The sequence below is a fragment of the Garra rufa genome, chromosome 12, assembly GCF_049309525.1.
Source record: "Garra rufa chromosome 12, GarRuf1.0, whole genome shotgun sequence".
NCBI classification, from domain to species: domain Eukaryota; kingdom Metazoa; phylum Chordata; class Actinopteri; order Cypriniformes; family Cyprinidae; genus Garra; species Garra rufa.
In genome coordinates, this window is record NC_133372.1 from 12,839,020 (window position 1) to 12,863,157 (window position 24,138).

At 35.8% G+C, this 24,138-nt stretch overlaps 1 protein-coding gene across 1 annotated transcript; it reads right to left on the reverse strand.

Moving 5' to 3' along the window:
* Nucleotides 1-833: 833 nt before the first annotated feature.
* On the reverse strand, nt 834-20,042 carry mylkb (myosin light chain kinase b). Its single transcript, XM_073851942.1, has 17 exons — nt 19,110-20,042; nt 17,412-17,528; nt 17,173-17,238; nt 12,860-12,901; nt 12,512-12,639; nt 11,382-11,538; nt 10,297-10,602; nt 8,644-8,688; nt 8,446-8,536; nt 8,143-8,346; nt 7,423-7,640; nt 7,226-7,349; nt 5,323-5,475; nt 4,887-5,010; nt 4,679-4,769; nt 3,242-3,376; nt 834-2,126 (listed from the first exon to the last, which is right to left on the reverse strand). The coding sequence occupies exons 1-17, from the start codon at nt 19,780-19,782 to the stop codon at nt 1,849-1,851; spliced, it is 2,952 nt and encodes a 983-aa protein (XP_073708043.1). The 5' UTR covers nt 19,783-20,042; the 3' UTR covers nt 834-1,848.
* Between the last annotated feature and the right edge of the window lie 4,096 nt (nt 20,043-24,138).

The window sequence follows — 24,138 nt, forward strand, 5'->3', positions numbered from 1 at the left end:
CTTAAATCAGTCAAAGTGTTATGTTTTTGTCATTATTTAAATGTGGTATTATTTTCACCATATGACCTTTCATTGTATTACCGGTGTGATTACTACTATGTTAAATTGTTACATTTAAGTTTAGCTGTTGTTAAAGACCTGAAAGAATCCTGATTTCTCCTCGATAGTTAAAAAAAAAAAAAAAAAAAATACAGTACCAGTCAAAAGTTTTTGAACAGTTTTTTTTTAATTAGTCTTCTCACCAAGTCTGCATTTATTTGTTTCAAAGTACAGCAAAAACAGTATATATAGGAACAAATGCATTTTAATATTTATTTTAATAGAAAGCAGTTATTTTGAATAGTAAAAATATTTCACAATATTACTGCTTTTGCTGTACTTTGGATCAAATAAACGCAGGCTTGGTGAGCAGAATTCTTTAAAAACATTCAAAATCTTACTGTTCAAAAACTTTTGACTGGTAGTGTATAAATTCATTAAAAACCAAAATATGGGGTTAATTATTTCAATAATTCTAGTGGGTGGTACATTTGGCACATGTCATACAATGGATATTTTCTTACAAACAAAATGTACCTCTATATAGCACAAACAAGTGGCTTTTTATTTGATTAATACTAAAATATATGCAAGCATATTTTAAAAAAAAAACATCCTTTCAGGATTTGAATTGCACATTCAGTACAATTAAGCACACTTATTTTTCACAAGGGTCATGCTGTGCTTTGAACTGCTTGCAAAGGAATAGTGGCACTGCATGTCAATATGATAAAATCTGCATCTTTAAATAACTGCAATTTTTACAAACAAACAACATAAATGTCACAAAGGCACAGAAGGGAAACGCTTTATTTATATGTCCATTGTTCAGAAAACCACTGCCAATTATGCTGAAAGAATTCAAAACTAACATACAGGGCCACTGCTATAAGTTTAATATACTACGTCTGATGTGATGGGAAATTTAAAGCGTTATATGATAAGTGAAAAATCAAAAGGTAAGACAAAACAGCTCTGAGTTTTAATTCTATGACTAATTCATTCTCAGAGAATAGTGCAGACACTCAACGGCAGCAGAAGCCTGTACGGGGTTTATAAATATCATATGAGGGGTTGTATTGCAGGTTGCTGCACAAAATTCACCTCATTGCTCTGTCATGCAAGTGAATTAACTCAAAAAGGGCAAACAGCACAGACAGTTCTTCATATTTCTGGAGTCTAATGCTGGGCACTTCTATCAGCTACAGTTTCTAAATGACTGAATTAACTACATTCAATCATTTAGCAACAATTCTTATAACTATTAAATAAAATAAATTTTTAAAATGCTGAAAAATAGTTCATTAAACTAAAACGTTAATATCTTCATACAGTAAGGTCTCCAACAGTATTTAAATGGATTCTGACACCATATTTGACTAGTGTTATTTGAAAAAGCACTGTCGTGTTTATACCACTAGAATGCACTGCAGTGCAAACCTAAAATGTCAAATGTGTGCACAAAAGTATACTGACTTACAAAATTACACGAATAATATCAATGTAACGTAATCAGTATGATAAAACAAGTGGATTTTTCATTGCATCAGTGGGTTGCTATACAGGTTGTCACATTTAGTTTTGTAGTCCCTTTTGGTAAATCAGTCGGGATAATTGTCTGGACAGAACAGCACAAGCTGGAATGTCTTTTATCTTGCCAAGCAGTTTTACCCAAAAAGAGGTGCTCTTTCCAAACTATTCTAGGCAGTAAGAAGAAATATGCATCTGGTGTAAAAAAGAAGAATCGAAATTGTGTAAAATGTTTAAAATATTCATAGTTCACATCGTCTTTTACTTCTCCATCATTATTTAATCCTCTTCCTCTCCTTCAGCTTCAGCTTCAGCTTCAGCCTCAGCTTCACCCTCTCCTTCCTCCTCCTGCATAAACTCCACCATCAGTTCAGCGGTACAGGTGGCTTCTCCCAGGCTGTTGACGGCTTTGCAGGTGTACTTGGCATCATCATCAGGACAAACCTCTGAGATCACCAGGCTGCAGTGGCCGTCCTCTTCATAGTCAATCTGGAAGTGACGTGTCTCCTTAATAGGCTGGTCGTCCTTGTACCACACAATGTCAGGGTCTGGGTAGCCTTTGTGTTCAGAAAACACAGTAAATCAGTAATAAATCAAAAAACGCTGTTAAAAACTCAGCACAAATGCAAGTGGACCACATCAGTCATTTACATTTGGTCTACCAACGATTACCCCTAAGGGCATATTCTTCTTTAAGGCTGGCCACACAATTGAAGAATTGAGGGGATATATGAGGTCTTTGTACCTTTAAAACATTCTGCATTTATTTAATCAAGCTCCAAAAATGGCTCGTTTGGATCTGCGGTGTAAGATGACATCACCCAGACACAGACATTTGCATAAACACTGCCTCCAGGGCAAGGCATTGATGAATAGTCATCTTCTCACCATAGGCCCGCATTTGGTTTAAACAGCCTGTTCACGTCTTTGTACAGATATCAGCAGTATCCCAGCATAAGGAACAAGTGGATAATTTATTTTTAATGGCATCCCGGATCGTGTCTGAAGAGCATTTTGTTTTGTAAACGAGGCACAGTGTCATGGAGAGTTCACAAAGAAACATTTGTTGAAAGACGAAGCAGTACTAGATCTGACTGCAGCTGCGTTACAAACTGTAAGTAAATTGTTTCATAATGCTTTGTCTGGAAATTACCGTTTTTTATCATGTTGTTAAAATACTCACATTCAATAGCGAGGGGGCATTGATAATGTTTCTTTTGCAATGACATTAGCCAATCAAAACAGTGGCCAATTTCTGACAAGCCTTAAAGGACCTGCCCCTTAAAACAGGTTGTATTAGACAGAGGGTCAGAATGAGAGTTGAAAAGAATAGTAAAAAGGAACATATTAAAATAATAAAAAAATCCATGTCATAATCCCTTTATGACATGGAAACCATAAAACCATCATTGGGTATGTACCAGTGAATTATAAGACTAAAAATCAGTTGAAACTGTCTTTATGTTTATGTTCTCCCATTGTTTTAAATGCGGTTAGATTTGAAATAATTGTCTATTGTGTTCTTTGCCTAATTAGCTCATTGTTATTAGATAATCTGAGGAAGTTTCCACTCCCATCTGTGCTTTTACGGATTGCGCTCTCACGCCAATTTGCCCTGTTTAGTAAATCCATCTCTTAAAGTTTAAAAGCCTTCAAGGTCAAAAGTCATTACCCTCAATCTTGCAGTCAAAGCGGGCAGCACTGCCTTCTACCACCTCTACATCCAGTATGACAGAGGAGAAGCTGGGGGCCACAGGGGTGCGGGTTTCATCCTCCACACTCTCAAGGAACGGCGCAGGAGGCTCTTCTAAACACACACACATTTATTTATATGCAATCATATCAATATTTGAACAAACTGCGCCTTGTGAAAGTATTCATACCCTTTAATTTTTTTTTCACATTTTGTTATGTTGCTGTTTTATGTTAAACTGCTTTAAATTACTTTTTCCACATCAATCTACACTCCATACACCATATTTGCAAAGCAAAAAACAGGTTTTTAACATCTTTGCAAATTTATATATTTTTTTTGTCAATGATTCCATTGCATAAGTAATCATACTCTTATCTGGGCCAGTTGAAATTTAGCTTAGGGGCATTCATATTGCTTGTAGATGTTACTGCACTTTGAGTGAAGTTAACCTGTGGCAAATTCAATTGAATGGGTATGATTTGGAAAGGAACACATATATTAATGAAAGATCTATCAGCTGAAAATGCATTTTAGAGCAAAAACCAAGCCCTGAGGTAAACTGAATGTAGAGCTTAGAGACAGGATTGCATTAAGCCAGCTATCTGGGGTAGAGTTAAAAAATTCTGCTGCACTTAAGGTTCACAGAAGCATGTAGTCTCTGTTACCCTTAATGGAAGAAATTTGAAACAACCACAAATCTTCCTAGAGCTGGCCTGCTGGCCAAACTGAGCAATAGATGGAGAAGGACCTTGGCTAGAATGGTGACCAAGAACCTGATGGTCATTCTAGTTGAACTCCATGATCATATATGCTGATGGGAGAAACTTGCAGAAGAACAGATTGAGCAGAAGGTTAACCTTCGAAACAGGACAATGAACCTAAGTACACAGAAAGATTGGCTTATAGACAACTCTATGAATGTCACTGAGTGCCCCAGCCAGAGCCTGGGATTGAACCCAATCAAACAATTCTGGAGAAACATGAAAATGTCTGCCAGACCCTATTCAAGCTGACAGAGCATTAGAGGTGAAGAGGTGAGAAGAAGAATGGCAGACTATTGCCAAATGTTGATGTGCAAATCTTGTTGCATCATACCCAAAAAGACTTGAGGCTGTAAAGGAGCTTCAACTAAGTACTGAGTTAAGGGTATGAATACTTATGCAACGTACTTACTTCAGTTTTTTTTTAATTTTTAATACATTTATGAAGTTGTGACAATTTTGTTTTTGCTTTGTCATTATGTTGCATGGAGTGTAGACTGATGTGAAAAAAAGTAATTTAAAACAGTTTACCATAAGGCAGCGACATAAAATGTGAAAAAAGGGGTATGAATACTTTCGCAAAGGCACTGTATATAACATTTAATATGTGATGTTCAGCATCAATATTGATAATTGGTTACTGGATCATTACCGTCAGTCGGGGAACTTTTCTTTGGGCCGATTCCTCCTAACATACCCATAGAGCTGAACCTAGAGATGGCTCGCACCGCATTCCCTGTTTTCTGCACAGATATTCACAAACATGAAGACAAAGTTCTGCCCCTCCCACCAAGAAAACAGTTCTTCATGTAACCCATAAAAATTAATTCTTTGCCTAACAAATAATTCAGTGCTCTCACCTGCCAACGGCGTCTCAGGATGTACTTCTTCATCCTTTCTTTGGACAGTTGTTTAGCCTCCATGTTTTTGGTGTCCTGTTTCAGCCAAGAGTGCTCTAAACACTGAGCGCAGGTCAGTCTGGCCCTATGGAGTGGCATTTATAGGGTCACATGATCCAGATCAGATGCTTAAAATCCTCTTCTCAACATTCAACATGAACATAAGTTTGAGTGATCATTTACTTTGCCTATTACCAATAATGTAGATTTTACTAGGTTCTTTGTTAGTTGTTTAGGGTCTATGCCAAGAGCTCAAGATGTGCTGTTCAAGAAATGTGCTTCCTGTGCATCTACAGAGTGCTCTACAAAGGTATGTGATTGACTTGGAACAATGTTGGAATTTCCATAAAAATGGTAATGTTTCTGATACGAAGCTTTCTTTTTTTCTGTATCTTACTTCATGTCCTTTTTTAGGAGACTGCTGATGAAGTCTTTGGCCTGATCTGAAATCTCATCAAACGCCTCATCCTCAAAATCCCAGGTGGCTGAGGTGACATTGGAGAGAGTTTCATTGTCATTATCTCCCATGAATGGAGAAAGACCACTGACACTGAGGATAAACAAGAAGAAGGGTATTAGATTTTGATTATCTCAGTGCACGTTCAACCAAAATGTGACATGTGACTCTTGACCACAAAAAAAGACTTATGTAGCACCAGGTATATTTGTAGCAATAGCAACATTGAATGGGTCAAAATGATCAATTTGTCTTTTGCTAAAAATCAAATTAGGATATTAGGTAAAGATATTTGGTAGATTTCCTACTGTAAATATATCAAAACTTAATTTTTGTTTAGTAATATGCGTTGCTAAGAACTTCATTTGGACAACTTTATAGGAAATTTTCTCATTATTTAGATTTTTTTGCACCCTCAGATTCCAGATTTTCAAATATTTTTTTATCAGCCAATATTGTCCTATCCTAACAAACCATACATCAATGGAAAGCTTATTTATTCAGCTTTCAGAAGATGCATAAATCTCAATTTCAAAAAATGGACTACTGGTTTTGTGGTCCATGGTCCATAAGGTACAACAGGACTAAAAGCATCCGTTAAAGCAAATGTAACTTTTTTCTGGTCCCAAGACACATTAGAATGAAAATTATACATTGCTATTCAAAATCTTCAGGTCAATACGTTTTAAAAATATGAATTTATTAAAAAAACTGAATTCACCAAGGATGCATAAAATTAATCAAAAGTGACATTAAAGTTTTTAAATACATTTTTAAATAAATGCTGTTTTTTAGTTTTGTATTTGTCAAAGAATCACTTAAAATCTAACAGTTCCAACAAATAATTATGTAGCAATGCATACATAAATAGAATGTTACTTAAGTGCAAAATCAGCATTTTAGAATGGTTTCTGAAGGATCATGTAATGACTGGAGTTGCTGCAATTTCAGTTTTTCACAGGAATAAATTACATTCAAATATTCAAATAGAAATCAGCTTTTTTTCACCCCCTTTGTATGAGTCTGGCTTCTGGTCATATCCATTTCAACCTGTTAGTAGCTGTACAAAACAGCTACATTATCTTAATAATGAACACACTGGTTTTACTGTTTACTGCACGTTGTTATTCTTCTCATTATTTCCCCTTAGTGGCTAATGAACCGGAAGTCTTATTCATAAACTTACTTCCACGTTGAAGAATAGGTACGAAATTTTTAACTGTATTTCTGATCAAATAAATGCGGCCTTAGTGGGAATAAGAGACTTTTTAAAAAACATTACTGACACAAAACTTTTGGACGGCAGTGTATATATTCTGTATATACTCCCATTTTTTGATTATGGTGTAACATATTCAACAAATATGTTGAAATATGTACAGAATGTGTATTCTGTAAAAAGAACTGCTCTAGTTCTAGTTTAGAGGTAAATCAAGTTTGATCAGGACAGTTTGCAGTTCATTGCAACAAAAATATGTTTAGGAAAGTATTATTATTATTTTTTTTAAATTGATGTTTAGTGTTTTGAAAGAAAAAAAAAAGATAAAATCAACAACGGCTTTTTACCACAGGGGGCCATTAGCTTCTTGTAACCTGCAGATAAAGGTAACTGACACAAGTCAGTTTAAATATTTATACACTACCTCCAAGGAATTAAAAATGTGTTTATATGATAAATTGAAAAAGCAAGCTTGGAAAGCGAGTTGTCTGAAAACTAATAATGCCCTTAAAAGGAAATGTTTCCAGTCCTCAGCATTGATTACTTTGTCTTTACGTGCCATGGCTGTTAGCGACTGTTGGAGGAGTGATACCGACGTAGCTGAGATGCTGATTTATCACTCACAGAATGTAACAGATGACGCCAATGCTCCACATGTCTGTTGGGTAGCTGATCGCCTCGTAGTTGATCACCTCAGGAGCTACAAACTCAGGAGTTCCAAACAGGACTTTCAGAGAGCCAGAATCCTCTAAAAAAAAAAAATTGAAAAAATTACAACTCTGCTAGAAAACCAGATGCTGTTTGTTTTTGCAGTTGTTTACCTAGCCTTCGAGCAAGTCCGAAGTCAATGAGCTTGATCGTGCTTCCCGTCTTGTTGATGCACATGATGTTCTCAGGTTTGAGGTCCAAGTGGACAATTCCCTGCTTGTGGATAAACTGGACCCCATCAATGATCTGGAGCATGTACTTAATCACCTCTCGCTCAGTCAGCTCGAAATCCTCATCCACAATTCGCTCAAACAACTCACCGCCAGAAATCCTGGGGACCACAATAAGATTACTGTCAGACTGTCAGACTGCAATCTCAATGCATTCGAACTGTTTACCCTGTTATGGTTAACAACCATATGAACAGTGTCTGTGCCTGGAGTGCTAAACAATTCTCTTACAGTCAGGGAGATTTAATTCTGGGCTATTTTCCATCATGGCTGCCAAGCTGAAGCAGAGAGAGCATCCATGCTTTCTTCTCTCCACCTCCCTGTTTCTCCATCTCACTATATAAGGACATGTGACACGCACTTCTCCCATCACAGGGTGCTGGATTTTACATTCCACTCTTGCCATAAAAAGCTAAACTGGTGGAATGATTTAAAGGTGTTAAAAAAACAACTAACAAACACAGACTGTTTAGGGAATACAAGATTGGTTCCCTAAAGTGACCTAATGTGACCAAACTCTAACATGTCGATTTCTTTCGTTAATTTAGTCAACCTATATCATGTCTTTCTGATTGGAAGATAAAAGATAGGTTAGAAACTCACATCTCCATTACCATGACCATGTCAGATTTTCCCTCAAAGGCGTCCACACACTGTACCAGTTTGGGGTGGTGGAGACTGTTCATGATGCCAATCTCCTGCCTTACATTTTCTTTTTCCTTCTGTGAGAATGCTTTGATAAACTTCCCTGCCCATACCTTCTTGGAGGCCTTTTCTACAAGTTTGAAGACTTGTCCAAACTTCCCCCTTGTTGAGATAGGAGAAAGGCAATGAGAATTGGAAGAAAATTCTGGCACAGTAAATACAAAACGGTATGTTTTTGAACATAGCATATGCATCTCTTACGTTCCTAAGCGGTCCTCTATATCATAGTAATCCTTAACGCTACAGTCTTTCTTAACGACCACATTTCTGTATTCTGGTTCTTTCTCCTCATCTGTGAAATGAACAGGATATGTATCAGACTGACATTGTAGGAGTCGTGTTAGTAAACTCAGATTCAGGAGGGATGGAATGGTGGGCTAATTGCTTTGAACTTCATACCATCATCAGACACAGTGGCTCCAACTTCTTCCTCTTCCTTTTTCTCTGGAGAAAAATATGAATGTTTTCAAGTAGTGCATCAGCTCAACACATCTTCTCTCAATTCTCTGTATATATTACAATGATCTTATAATATGTCAAATGTGAGGTATCAAATGCATTGATACATTTGATGCATTACATTTCATATAATATTCATATTATACAATGCAATTATTTAACATTGATAAAATATACAATACAATTCACTTGATACCTTACATTTCATATGGTATTGATTGATAATAATATGGATAATATTGATTCAAATAATGTTATAAGATCATTGTTAAATGTAACATACGGTTGAGGTCAAAAGTTTTCATCCCCCTTCATACAAAAATCATACAAAATGCACATTATTGTTTATTTATTACTGACCTGAATAAGATATTTCACATAAAAAATGTTTACATTTAGTCCACAAAAGAAAATAATAGTTGAATTTGTATTCAAAAGTTTACATCCTCTTGATTCTTAATACTGTGTTGCTACCTGAATAATCCACAGCTGTGTGTTTTTTTTTTTTTTTTTTTTTAGTGATAGTTGTTCTTGAGTCCCTTGTTTGTCCTGAACAGTTGAATTGCCTGCTGTTTTTCAGAAAAATCCTTCAGGTCCCACAAATTCTTTGGTTTTCCAGCATTTTGTGTATTTGAACTCTTTCCAACAATGACTATGATTTTGAGATCCATCTTTTCACACTGAGGACAACTGAGGGACTCATATGCAACTATTACAGAAGGTTCAAACTCCAGAAAGAAAGAAAGAAAAACGATGCAGTAAGAGCCGTGGGTGAAAACTTTTGAACAGAATGGAGATGTGTACATTTTTCTTATTTTGCCATATTTATCATATTTTTTCATTAAGTACTGCCCTTCAGAGGCTACAGAAAATAGTTACATGTTTCCCAGAGGACAAAATACATAAAATTTACCTTGATCTTTAAATTCAAAAAGTTTTCACCCCCGGTTCTCAATGCATCGTTTTTCCTTCTGGAGCAACAGTGAGCGTTTGAACCTTCTGTAATAGTTGCATATGAGTCCCTCAGGTGTCCTCAGTGTGAAAAGATGAATCTCAAAATCATACAGTCATTGTTGGAAAGGGTTCAAATACACAAAACTGCTGGAAAACCAAAGAATTTGTGGAACCTGAAGGATTTTTCTGAAGAACAGCAGGCAGTTTAACTGTTCAGGACAAATAAACAACCATAACTAAACAAAAAAACACAGCTGTGGATCATTCAGGTAACAACACAGTAAGAACCAAGGGGATGTAAACTTTTGAACAGGGTCATTTTTATAAATTCTAACTATTATTTTCTCTTGTGGACTATATGTAAACATCTTTTATGTGAAATATCTTGTTCAGGTCAGTACTAAATAAACACTAACATGCATTTTTTATGATCCCTCTTATTTTGGTCAAATAATTAACACTTTGCAGATTCTTAAAGGGGAATGTAAACTTTTGAACTCAGGTGTAGCACTTACATATTATTGCTAATTTTTTGGATTTGATTGCTTCTGTTGTTTTAATTTTTATGTCACTTTGAACAAAAGTGCTAAATGACTAAATGTAAATGTATCTCATTATTAAGCGGATGTTCTTTCTCACCTGTTACCTCCTCTACTCCAACTTGAATAGGCACAGATTCTGCACTGGGCTCTCCAATTCCATACACATTAACAGCTCGAACACGGAACTTATATTGACGGTCGGCGAGAAGGTTCTGGACGTGGTATGAGGTGCTGTTACAGGAGGCGAGGTCCGCCCATGTGTCGTCGACCGAGTTCCAGATCTCCAGGTTGTAGGACTGGACGATGCTGCCTCCATCGTAAGTGGGACCGTACCAGGAGAGGGTAAGTGAGGACTTGCGGATATCAGAAGCTGCAGGGATGCCAGCAGGGGGATCTGGCTTATCTAGGACACAGATTTACATTGGAGAGATCAGCAATAGTTAAATAGGCAGTTAAAAAATAGGCAGACTGCTAGTAAAATGCTTTTTTTTACTAGTTTTTTTATCATAAACTTTTAACAGTTTAAGCGCAATAAGACAAGAAAGAACTTAGTTTAGTAGTTTTCTTTGCTTGTGCTTTGAATGTGTGTGCTCAAAAATGTATATCAGAAGTTTAAACATGATTTCAGTGCAATAGACCAGATAATCAAAACTAAACAAATATTTTTTTTAGCAGAGTATCTGATGTAAGAGGAAAAGGGGGGGAGGGAGCAGCAGCTCATTTGCATTTGAAGATACATGCGAAAAACACAAAAACTGTTTCTGTTTCTACTCTAAATAGTCATTTTCAAAATTATATAATAAATGATCTGTAGGGTATTTTGAGCTGAAACTTCACAGACACATTCTGGGGACACCAGAGACCTATATTGCATATTGTAAAAAAGGGCATAATAGGTCACCTTTAATATGTTTTATCAAAATGCTAAAATACTAATGTACGCATGTATTATTACTGCTGATATTTAAGGGATAATCCTCTCAGATTTTGTCATAATTTACACCCTTTTTTCTTTTGTGGAATGTAAAAGAAGATAATTTGGTAACCATACAGTTTCCGTTCCCTTTGACTTCCATTGTATGGACAATAGAAGTCAGTGGAGACAGCCAAATCAATAGTCTTTCATAATTTCATCTTCTTCCTTCCTGCTATGTCACTTTCTGTCTTTGCTTACTCCCATACCTACGATGGTGAGGTTAAGTGAGGCCTGCTTGGTTCCAAATTTATTCTGCAGTTCAAGAGTGTAGCAACCACAGTGATCCTGGTCACTCGCTGCGATTGTCAGCTGACTGCTGTTCTCTGTGGTCTCTATGGAAATGCCCCCACTTCCTGGCTGGATCTAAACAAGAGAAGAATATACAATGTATCTTAGTACATAATATATAGGACTTTAGGCCTTTAGTCTTTCATTTTCTTAATTTCACCACATCTTTTAGTCATTATGAAATCTAAACTGATCCTTTTTACTGGTTCTACTTACTACTGTAATTATTCATAAAGTTTTGCAATTATTTTTTTGATCTCCCTAGGAAACGACATGTAAAGATCACAGTAGGCAAGAGCCACACTGTCCTCACACTTTCATTTCAACATAAATTGCCTAACATTGGTTCCCTGATTAACTGAGTTCTGTGTAATCTCTGCTACATTTGAAACAGTTTAAGTGTTATCAGTTTAAGTGTTTTGTACTACAGATGCTCCAATCAATCATCATTGAATCAATCAGTGGTCTCTGAACTTGATGAATCACATAAACCAATCACATGCTAATGACACAAATGAGACAAGTCTGCTCACAGTGTGAGAGGGGCAAGTCTCCATCAGAAGTGAGTTAAGTTAATGCAAAGTATAATCTACATTAACAGTAGCAGTTATATTTGGTCTCTTCTCTCAAATAAGAGCCTGTAACAGTAGATATAGTTAATCAAAAGTCAGGCAATGCAATTAAAAAATCATGTTTTTCAATGTTAATATGTTTTTACTATATTACAATACATTTTCTATTGCTAGCTCAATATCTAAATATCAATTAATCAACCTACAGTACTTTATGTCACAACGATTCAGTTCAAAATTGATACTGATCCCAGCTATAAACATTTTGACCAGAGCATCGTCTTTTGTTCCCAATTTTTTTTTTTAAATGTATTCTTACAACAAGTATTTGTGCTGTCAATTTTGGGTTAAAGGGGTGCTTTGTGCTCACATGGAAAATTCATTTGAGTGCCGTCAAAAATCATTGCAAATAGTTGTAAAAATAGGTTTGGGAACCAATGATCTGTCAATGTACAAACTCTCTGTCCTTTTCCTACCGGCTTTTTAAATTTGAGCCAGTTGCAAGTTATTGGTGCCATCCCTCCAAAGTTGCCCAACAGCACCACTTTTTCTCCTGCCCGGATCTTCTGATCTCCGGGGAACTGCAAAAACTGAGGTGGAGAACCTGCATGGTATCATGGGTAAATATAGGTTTATATTCAACACTCTAGTGGAAAATAATTATCTTGTATTTTCTCTTTCTGTCTGTGTGCCATCAGAATTGTGCAAGACAACTTATCACACAAAAACATGTCTCTGCACATGGCCTTCAGGTCAAATATTTCCTTGGGCCTTGTACAGTTATATAAGAGATATATCTCACTATAGTGGGAGGGTAATCTTACTCTGTTTGGCAGGAGCTGGTTTTTTCTTTATTCTGGCTTCATCTGCAGAAGATATAGAACACGTATTGAAGATAGACAGCATTTACTGTAACTTTATGGAGACATATTTACATAATTGTTAAATTAACATTGCATTAAAAGAGACAGTTCAGCCAAATATGAAAATTATTTAGTCATCCTCACATGACCTGTAATAAGATTTTTAAAAGAATGTTGGTAATCAAATATATTTGGTTATCAACATTTGATTTCCACTGAGTAATTTCTTAAACTTATTTTTTCCCATAAAGCAAAGAACATCATATAGGTTTGGAATGGCATGAGGGTGAGTAAATGATGACAGAATTGCCATTTTTTGGTTCAACTACCCCTTTACTATCCCTTGGGGAGGTACTACAAGCATAAATAATGATTTTGAAAGGAATTAACAGTTTTGCAGCTTAAAATACTAGACTTAGTAGCTTTGGACAGCATTTTCCAACATTTTACTCAAATTGTAAATGTAACACTTTTTAGATTTCATTCATGATTTATAATTTGTTTGATGATAGCAATGGGTTAAACTGTTAATTGTCAGTAACATATAAAACACATATAATGCTCACCAAGCCTGCATTTTTTTGATCCAAAGTACAGCAAAAACAGTACAATTTTGAAATATTTTTACCATTTGAAATAACAGTTTTCTATTTAAATATATTCTAAAATGTAATTTATTTCTGTGATTTCAAAGCTGATTTTTTTTGCGTCATTACTCCAGTCACATGATCCTTCAGAAATCCTTCTAATGTTCTTATTTGCTGCTCAAAAAACATTTGATTATTATTAATATTATGTTGAAAACAGCTGAGTGGAATTTTCAGATTCCTCGCAATGAAAAGAAAGTTCATAAGGTAAATGTATAAACGTCTGTATCATCACTTTTGAGCTATTTAAAGCATCCTTGCTAAATAAAAGTATTAATTTCTGTAATTGTACTGACTCCAAGCTTTTGAATGGTATAGTGTATAATGTTACAAAAGCTTTTTATTTCAAATAAATGCTGATCTTTGGATTTTTCTATTCATCATCCTGGGAAAAAAAATACTCAACTATTTTAAATATTGCTAATAATAACAAAATGTTTCTTAAAAAGCAAATCAGCATATTAGAATGATTTCTGAAGAATCATGTGACACTGAAGACTAGAGTAATAATGCTGAAAATTTAGCTTTGATCACAAAAATAAATTACATTTAAAAATATATTCAAACAGAAAGCAGTTATGTTAAATAGTAAAAATATTTCACAAAATTATTGCTTTTGTTGTATTTTGGATCAAACAAATGTACGCTTGGTGAGCAGAAGAATCTTACTGTTCAAAAACTTTTGACTGGTGGTGTACATTTTTTATTCGTTCCCTTTTAAATGGATAAATAATAAATCTCTTTTCCATATTGTTAAACAATTCACTAATCAACTCTGCTGACAGCATTAAGATATTCATTAAGATTTTACACCACGTCAAAGGAAATAACTAGTCAATTTGAATCGTTGGCCGCATCTGAGAATTGACAGGAGTTCTAAGGAAACTGCCGCTCCTGATCAGCATCCAGGGAAAGAGTGTCTGTGCGGACAATGTGTCTTGCTGGAATTCCCCTTATACGGGCATGCTAAATATAGGGTCTCCAAGATCCAGGAAGCAGTGGCTCTCTCTCTCCACTATTTATTTAAGGTTTGATCTCCGTCAAGAAACAATGCAACATGTAAACCCTACTAATACTCCAGCACAGTCCAAACAGAGAGACTGAGAAAGGGGGGTGAACAGGGGTGAGGAAGACAGAGAGGACAGTCAGATCTTTATGTGTTTCAGCTCACAGAAGTCTACCATTTTAGGCCTTCTCTTCGTCTTCATTTGCTTCTTTACTATCTTTCATTTTCTCTCTTACGCTTGGACACACCTGAACTTTTTCCACAAGCACTGTGGGAATACAATGTACTCTCTTCTGGTATTTGCCAGGAACGTGCTTTCCGTGCGCTAAACTGTGAATCACTTTGACATTGTTTGTTAAGAACATAACTGCAATGTAAAAGTGAGCCACTTAGCTGTCCTAGAGGCTGCTATGCTTATGAAATACTAGAAGAACAAATGCTTGCCTATTCTTCCAAAACACTATCGGCTGAGTTTATTTTCTACTCTATCGTGATCACACGGATTAAAATGTAGGATCTAGTGTGACCGTTGTGTTAAAAGCTGGAACAAAAACAAACAGGCAAACCATTTGAGCACTATAGATACAATCTGCCATCAGATACTGTGTGATGGAAATCCTCTTTGGGAGTCTATATAGAGTGCGCGTGATGACTATTGTTCCTGTCTGTCAGGTCATCTTCTCACGTGACAAATATTTTTGAAAGGGAAATTGGGATTAAATGTTCACTAAATATGTAGCCGAATGAAGGACTAAATGCTTTTGCCAAAAACAACAAAACGAAAAAATGGACATTAATTGTGAATTACTGTGGTTTTTGGAAGGTTACGGAAATATTCACTACATATGGTCAGCCTCAAAGAGGAGACAAACAAACACAATGCCAAAACTGAATATTTGTTGTAAATGTTTGTTGTAGGCAAGATTTTGAATATAAACAATGGATTCCTATATAAAGAAATATATATTAAATCTCAGATGTATAATGGTTTATTGGGTCTATATTATCGTCCAGCTCTTTATATAATGTTGGAAGTATGTCCAACTTTGTCTGCATGTGGTATGCGAAAGTTTGGGAACCCCTTGCAGAATCTGTGAAAATGTGAATAATTTTAACAAAATAAGAGAGATCATACAAAATGCACGTTATTTTTTTTAGTACTGTCCTGAGTAAGATATTTTACATAAAAGATATTTACATATAAATTTACATAATAAAATAACCCCCTTCAAAAGTTTGTGAACCTTTGGTTCTTAATACTGTGTGTGGTTACCTGGTTGATATACAATTTTTTTTTGTATTGTCATGGTTGTTTATGAGTCCCTTGTTTGTCCTAAATAGTTAAACTGAGCGCTGTTCTTTAGAAATATCCTCCAGGTTAATAATAATAATAATAATACTATTAAAAACTATTAAAAAAGGTTCAAACATTTACCAATGCTCCAGAAGGAAACATCTTCATCCTGTTCAAAAGTTTTCACTCCCGTCTCTTAATGCATCGTGTTTCCTTCTAGAGCATCAGTGAATGTTTGAAGCTTTTTTAATAGTTGTGTTTGGGTCTCTCAATTGTCCTCAGTGTGAAAAGATAAATCTCAAAATCATACAGTCACTGCTGGAAAGGGTTCAAATACTTTCGCATGCCACTGTATATCTGCATTTATCAACATACATATACTTATGTAGGCCGATATATACTATATAGAAAATCTCAACTGCTTGTATCATTGGAAAATGTGAAGTGTATTATCATTATAATTTGATGAATGTGACTACAAGGCATGATCTGACTAGACTTTCCTTTAAAGGAATAGTTCACCCAAAAATATACATTTTGTCATCATTTACTCACCCTCATGTTGTTCCGAACTTGTATAAGTTTCTCATGTTGAACACAAAAAAAGACATTTTGAAGATTTTTGAGGAGCCAAACAGTTGTCGGTCTCCAATAACTTCCATAGTAGGGAAGTCAATGGGGACCATCAACTGTTTGATTATTATTCAAAATATCTTCTTTTATGATTAACAGACTCTTTTACTCTCAGTGTCTATGCTGACCATGAAAACTTGGAATATAGTCCATGGGACAGATTTACTAACAGCTTGTGCCAGCACAAACTGTCTTTTGGCGTTAAAATAGTACTGTGAGGATTTACTAAAGACGAGCAGTGAAAAATTAGCTCTGAAAAGGAGTGGACACAGTTATTTTTGCGCCTGACCTTATTGAATATGCATTTGTAGGAGTTTCCCCTTTCAGACGCAAAATTTATGGGAGGAGAGTATTCAAATTACTGGTATTTATTAAAGCAGGTGGTCATTTGCACTGCTTTTCGTAGATTGTGCTGGTCATTATGGAAATTATCTGGCTGCGTCTGTGTTCTCTAAAATGTGCATTGTCATTAAACCACTGTGGACTACTTCTATGTATAATTTTTGGAGCTTGGTCCCCATACACTTTAATTATATGGAAGAGAGCAGCATGAACATTCTACAAAATGTCTCCTTTTATGTTCCACGACTTGGAAATTACACAAGGTTGAGTAACAGATTAATATACTTCTTAACCTTAAAAAAATTAAACTAACAGCTTAAGCAAACATCCCACAACATGTGTCTCTACTCACTTTCTGTAGTGGGAGTTGTAGAAGAGCTCTTCCTGTTCTTCTTATCTGCTGATGGGTCTGAAGGATCTAGAGGAATGCCATAAAAATGAATATAACAATATTTGTTCCCCTTTTTCTTTCAAACATTAGTTCTGGGAGGAATTAGGCATTGTTAGTATTGTTATTGGTATTGCACCCTCACTCAATACTGTGTTTCCAATGACATGGATAAGGAGAGGTCTAGAAGACATGACACTTACCATCTACAGTGACCATACAGGAACACTCTGCTTTACCATGTGCATTCTCCGCTCTACATGTATAGCGTCCTTCATCCTCTGGTAGAGCCTTGTCGACTGTAAGTGAACACTTTTCACCTGATGTAAAACAAGAGGTAGCATTGAATGACAAGTGTGCATTGTCCTTGTAAACACGTATCAGTTTTATATTAGGTGACAACTGAATTGTTTTATGATTGAAGTTTTGTTTTTATCCTAATAATTATTGAAAACTAAATGCTGGGCTTATACATTGCAAAAAACTCTTGTGCCACCTATCCTGACACCCTGAACAGATATTGAGGCTTGACTCTGAAAGAAAAATAAAGGCCTACTTGATTTCCGAGAAAAATTTAGCTTTTTTATTATTCTCAAAAAACATCAAATTGTAAAGTTCCTCTCCATAAATAAATGATTAATAATGATTCCCTTAGCACTAATTATTCAGTTATTCATGTGAATGCATCACCACAAATATCTGATAAAAAAAAAAAAACATAAAAAAACAACAGGGGTCATGTTTTCTTTTCTGTTATTATTTGTTTATTTTACTTAAGAATGAAGTTAATCATGTTTTGTATTCCCAACACAACTCTTTGGAATGTTCTAATCTTCTTTAGGATTGTTCTTAGGTTTGTTCCAGAGACAAAACCTAATACAAATTTGAATTCCTGAAAAGTAAATCAGTCTAAATAACCTCTTAAAGCTAGCATAACATCCAACTTGTCTTAAACACCCCAAAAGTATTTTATGATGTTTTAAAAAAAATATTTGAAAATTTAAGACATTTTTACAAACAAAGAGAAGATTTTAATAAATCCAGCCCCTGCTTTCTAAACATAAAATCCCCCAGAACAACCAAGAGCCTAAATCACTGGATAATGTAGGGGACACCCATCACATCCCAGTTTGATTTAGCCTGGGAGGGAATCCTCTATTGCTATTTCAGACCTTTCTAATTGTAACCCAGGTCATCATTCTGTCTCATGGCAATGGAAAGGGTTAGAGAGACTCTAAACCCTCAGATCAAATAACCTAACGTGAATGAGCTCAAAGAACCAAGATAACATTCACTAAGTGCTGCAGTTGGCAATGAATCAGCCTCAGCTTTAAGATCATTGCTCTCAGCATGTGATTTACAACACAGCTCAGAACACTAAAGTAGTAGGGGGTTTAGGAAGAGAGGTTTTAAACCTGTCCTCATCATTAAATAACTAACAGATTCAAGGTTATCACATTTCAGCAGAATTGTCTCTCACATTTAAACGTCTGTTCATCAAAATAAAATATAGAAAATACAAGATCAATAGTGTTTTGTAGGGATGCACCGATACGAATCGGCCGATCATGCTTGCGTGTTTTGTCAGTAAAGCCGGTTCTGTAATCAGCGGTAAATGCCATCAGGTGCGTGATTTCACGTTGAGCCGTATATACTACACACAGCCGTTGTTTACCGACGAGCTGCGCAAATCAATGTTCATTATCAGTGTGAATGTGCGCAGCTCCTCAGTGAACAACGGCTGTGTGTAGTATATACGGCTCAACGTGAAATCACGCACCTGATGGCATTTACCGCTGATTACAGAACCGGCTTTACTGACAAAACGCGCAAGTGATCGGCCGATACGTATCGGTGCAATTGTGAAATTGTGGTCAAACGGACAGTATGTGCTTTCATACCTTCCTGTGATAAGACGATGAACTTGGATGCCTTCACAGTTTTCCCATCGAGAATCCAGGTGATGACAACTTTGGGGTCAGAGGTCACCTGACACTCTAACCTCAGCCTCTCTCCATCCACCACAGTGATGTCACTAAGGGGCTGTTTGAAAACGGGCAGCTTTCCTGCATCCTTCTCTCCTCCATTCACAACTTTGGCCTTTTTGTCATTTGTCTCTGATACCTTTGCATCATTGGTCTTCTTTTCCGGGCTGGCTTTCTCCTTTTTTTCAGTTGTCCCTACATCAGTGCTGCTGGCTTTTTTCTCTGGCGTTGCGTTTTCCTTTACGTTAACCTTTTTATCAATTGCACCACCGTTTACTCCATTTACACCGCTTTGCTTTTCCTTTTCCTTCTGGGGTGTCTTGGGTGCCACTTTTGATGCATTCTGTTCTGTTTTCTGTTCTGTTTTCTCAGTCTTGTCTGGTTCTGGTGCTTGCTTCTTGTTCAGGATGGACCTGAAATCTGAAGGTGCGCCGCTTGGAGGTGGTGTGGCAGCAGCGGGTGCTTTGGGGGAACCATCTTTTTTGTTGAGCAATGATCTAAAGTCAACTTTTGCTGGGGTGCTTGCCTTGATCTCAGACCCTGGCTTAGGCCCTGAACGGGACTTTAGAGCTGCCCTAAAGTCTGTCATCTGGCTTCCTTTGCTAACCTTTAGAATTTAAAACCAAATATGTAAAAGCTTCTTTCGTCAATCCTTCTTGGCTCCTTTGGTAAGGGTTTCTTGCGGTTCCTCAAGCTGTAAATGGATATGGACGTCCAGCTGTATGAACGTTCCTTCACGATCCCACTGATCCAGTGACTTTGTGGAGGTCCTGCTCTGTCTGCGGCTTCCAGTCACTGTACAACTCTCTGTTCTCCCCACTCTTGGGACAACCCCTCTGGACCAGAATGAGTGAGGGAGGAGAGAATAGAGAGTAGAGAGAGGAGGGTGGGGAGTGGAATTGGATTGTTTAAAAGCTTAGACTCCATTCTATAATAGGTTAATTGGAGACAGGAACACATTTCATATCTGTGTGGCATCAAAGGGGGGAGCACCATTGCCTTATTAGGAAAACACTTCCAGTGCATGGGCATCAACACAGCGGAACAGAGCTAGGAGGTAAACAGATGGCAAGATAGCATCAGAATCTGATTCATTATTAGTATATTAAGAACACAAATGCAGATAAAAATCTTAAGCCTGTCATCAGTGCCTGATTTGGAATTACGTTCATTGAAAAGCAAGACATTTTTAACAATGAGAAAAGGAAAAGAGTCTCACTGTTCTTTTGGTGCTTGGACAGAGACCAGAAAAGAAATGTTCTGATTATTTAGTGGGTGTTTCTTTGGATGCTCCTAACTTTTTGACCTCTCTATAAATGGGGCCCCTCATTGGGCCATTCTGAAGATGCATTTCACCAATCAGAGTTGAGTTGCATGTCTGCAACAGTTTATATTAAAATGTTACATGGGCAGCCTTATATGGCTATGAACCTCTCTGTTACTCTTCTACTCGTGCGTGTGTGTGGAAGATGGACACATCATGGGAATGTCTCCTAGATAAAATAGCTTCCTGTGCTGTTTTGCTTCACCACAAGGTGAATTGGTGAGTGAATTTTCCATTGCTACTGGTATGAAACAGTCAAACTCACATATCTAAATTAATCTCCCTTTTATTCTGCAGTCATAGAGGTCTTAGAGACAGCCATAATTATAAGATGGGATGTCATGACTCATGAGTGATAATAGACAGATTTGCATCTGATCGGCTGCAGCTGCTGACATCTGATGATTAGAAATACTTTAAATATTACATTTTTAGTTTCATTCTGTGTAGCAAAAAACTGAAAAACATTACTATTGTCTGGGATTTAAACTCTGGTCAGCAAAATTCCAGATTCCATTGTTAACAATAAAACAATGGTTAAAGCATACGTCATGAAAAGACCCTTGCTGCTTCTTTCTGGGAATTTATTTTTGGCTTTGGTGCAGTAACATTAACCAGACTTATTAGGAACAAACAGAAAGAGTGAGCATCTCATTTTTAACTTCCACCCATTTACGTGCTATCCTCAAGCATTTCCACAGCTTTACTCTGCTATACAAATCTCTCTTGGCTTGGAAATTTAATTTTAAATTTTAACTAAGTGTATACCATGGAGAAGACAAGTGTGCAATTATTATTATTATTATTATTATTATTATTATAAAAAGGCATTAATTGTCCAAAATAAAGCCAACCAATAAAAAGAAAGAAAGAGACTAATAACTTTAGAACATTTCTTTTACTAACCTTTATAATTATAACTGATTTATTCACAAAAGAAGTGCTAAGTTTATAGTCAACATTTCACAAATACTTCGCTGGTATTTATTTGCACAGCCCACAAACTGATAAACTTAGACTTTCTACAGGCACCGTTTATTGTAATTAGAAATAAACAAACAGAAATGGGCCAACAATAATTATTTATTCAAAAGCAAGCAAAGGGACATTGCTCTTTCTTTAAAGAACATCCAGATTTAAAAGACTTAACAGGCTAAAGATGATGCCTGAAGGGAATAAACAAAGGCTCAAACTTTCAGAAAAATTATTTGTGAACTGTTTAAGCTACAAAGTTATCTGAGGAATAACTAGATGAAAACAACTTACTAGAGAAAAAATAGCAGGAATGTTCTAGAATGAAGAGTTGGGTGGATACTCTCTACCTTTTAGATATGATAACAATAGTCAGAATCTTTAAATCTGCAAAAATCAGAATCTGCAAAATGTTAATTTTTAAATTAAACTGCCCACTGTTCTTTAGAAAAATCCTTCAGTTCCCACAAATTCTTTAGTTTTTCAGCATTTTTTGTGTACTTGAACCCTTTCCAACAGTGACTGTATGATTTCTGAGATCCATCTTTTCACACTGAGGACAACGTAGGGACTCATATGCAACTATTACAGAAGGTTCAAACACTCACTGATGCTTCAGAAGGAAAAACGATGCATTAAGAACCAGGGGTGTAAACTTTTGAACAGAATGTTTTCACCCCTAGCTCTTAATGCATTGTGTTTCCTTCTGAAGCATCAGTGAGCGTTTGAACTTTCCCTCAGTTGTCCTCAGTGTGAAAAGATGGATCTCAAAAACATACAGTCATTAATGGAAAAGTGTTAAAATACACAAAAATACTGAAAAACAAAAGAATTTGTGGGACCTGAAGAAATTTTCTAAAGAACACTGGGCAGTTTACCTGTTCAGGACAAACAAGGGACTCATAAACAACTATCACTAAACAAAAACGCAGCTGTGGATCATTCAGATAACAACACAGTATTAAGAATCAAGCATATATGTAAACTTTTGAACGGGGACATTTTTATAAATTCAGCGATTATTTTCTTCTGTGGACTATATGTAAATGTCTTTTATGTGAAATGTATTTAGGTCAGTACTAAATAAAAAACAACATGCATTTTGTATGTTTCCTCTTATTTTGGTAAAATAATTAACATTATGCAGATTTTGCAAGGTGTATGTAAAATTTTGACCTCAGCTGTGCATTTAAACATGTAGAGATCTATGATCAAAACAGAATCTCAGTCAAAGTTATTAGTTATTATTCAGTTATTAAAGCCTTAAGACTGTGAACATACTGTAACATACAATAGAAACTGCCTTTCTCTCAAGGGTTAACAGCATAGCTAGTCTCAGTGACGCCTGGGACTACATACAGTATAGCAATAAACAAGTCAAAATGGGAGCACACAAGTGATAAATTTCCTATACCATTAATAAACTCTCATCTCGTCCTTGCATTTGAATTATGACGATACCATGGAAATTCTGAAATAGTGAAACGACAGTGGGTGTGACAGAATAGAAGGGGCATCCCTTAACATCCATGCCCAGAGTGGTGTGAAAGGAACACTACTATATGCTTTGTGTCTGAGAATGGAGAGGCTCCCATCAGGGGCAGAAAAGCAAGGGGACACTGTTTACAGAGCAGCCTGTGTGGTCTTTCTTCTTCTGAGATCAGAACCTTATATGTCCATAAAGACTTGAACCTCCAGATCAATCAGCACTTCTCATACCAGTCATGATTCAGGGCTTCTGCACACTGTTCAACAATGGTTCTTTTCAGAGAATGTTGTCGGGTAATATGTAATGTTTCAGACTGGTCAAGCTGCTTACCACATTTGTGACCCTGGACCACAAAACCAGTCTTAAGTAGCATAGGTATATTTGTACTGTAGTAACCAAAAATACATTGTATGGGTCAAAATGATCTATTTTTCTTTTATGCCAAACACCGTAAAGATCATGTTCCATTAAGATATTTTGTAAATATATCAAAACTTAATTTTTGATTAGTAACATGCATTGCTAAGAACTTCATTTGAACAACTTTAAAGATGATTTTCCCAATATTTCAATTTTTTGCACCCACAGATTCCATATTTTCAAATAGTTGTATCTCAGCCAAATATTGTCCTGTCCTAACAAACCACACATTAAAGCTTATTTATTAAGGTTTCAAAGATTATATATAAATCTCAATTAAAAACCCATATGACTGGTTTTGTGGTCCAGGGACACATTTTACTTTGAAAGATGGCTGTTAGTATCATCAGTGTATGATTAAAGGCTTTCACATGTAACAGCTAAACTTGGTTGCTATTAATATATAAACCTTTATTAATATTGTTTTAGTATACTGACAAAGTACTAAAACACTTTAAAAAACTTTGTTCACCTAAAAATGTTTTTAAACAATGTTTTTAATTTAAAATCTAAATGATTATATATTTTATATATTTTTTACTAAAATAATGATTCTAAATGATATATATATATATATATATATATATATATATATATATATATAATATATATATATATATATATATATATAGTAATGCACACTAACTAATATTCAAGAGCCAAGAAAAGTGTTTTAGCACTTTTTAATAATTAAGCATTTTACATTTTGGAGTCATTAGAAAGTGGTTCTAAATGTTAAA

Bases quoted from the DNA above. Each gene is read 5' to 3' on its own strand.
- mylkb (XM_073851942.1), bottom strand. From the start codon at position 19,782: ATGACAGACTTTAGGGCAGCTCTAAAGTCCCGTTCAGGGCCTAAGCCA. The intron at 11,539-12,511 runs GTAGGAAAAGGA...TCTCTTGTTTAG, and splicing joins GGCTCAAATTTAAAAAGCCG to ATCCAGCCAGGAAGTGGGGG. The intron at 4,770-4,886 runs GTGAGAGCACTG...ATATCTGTGCAG, and splicing joins TCCTGAGACGCCGTTGGCAG to AAAACAGGGAATGCGGTGCG.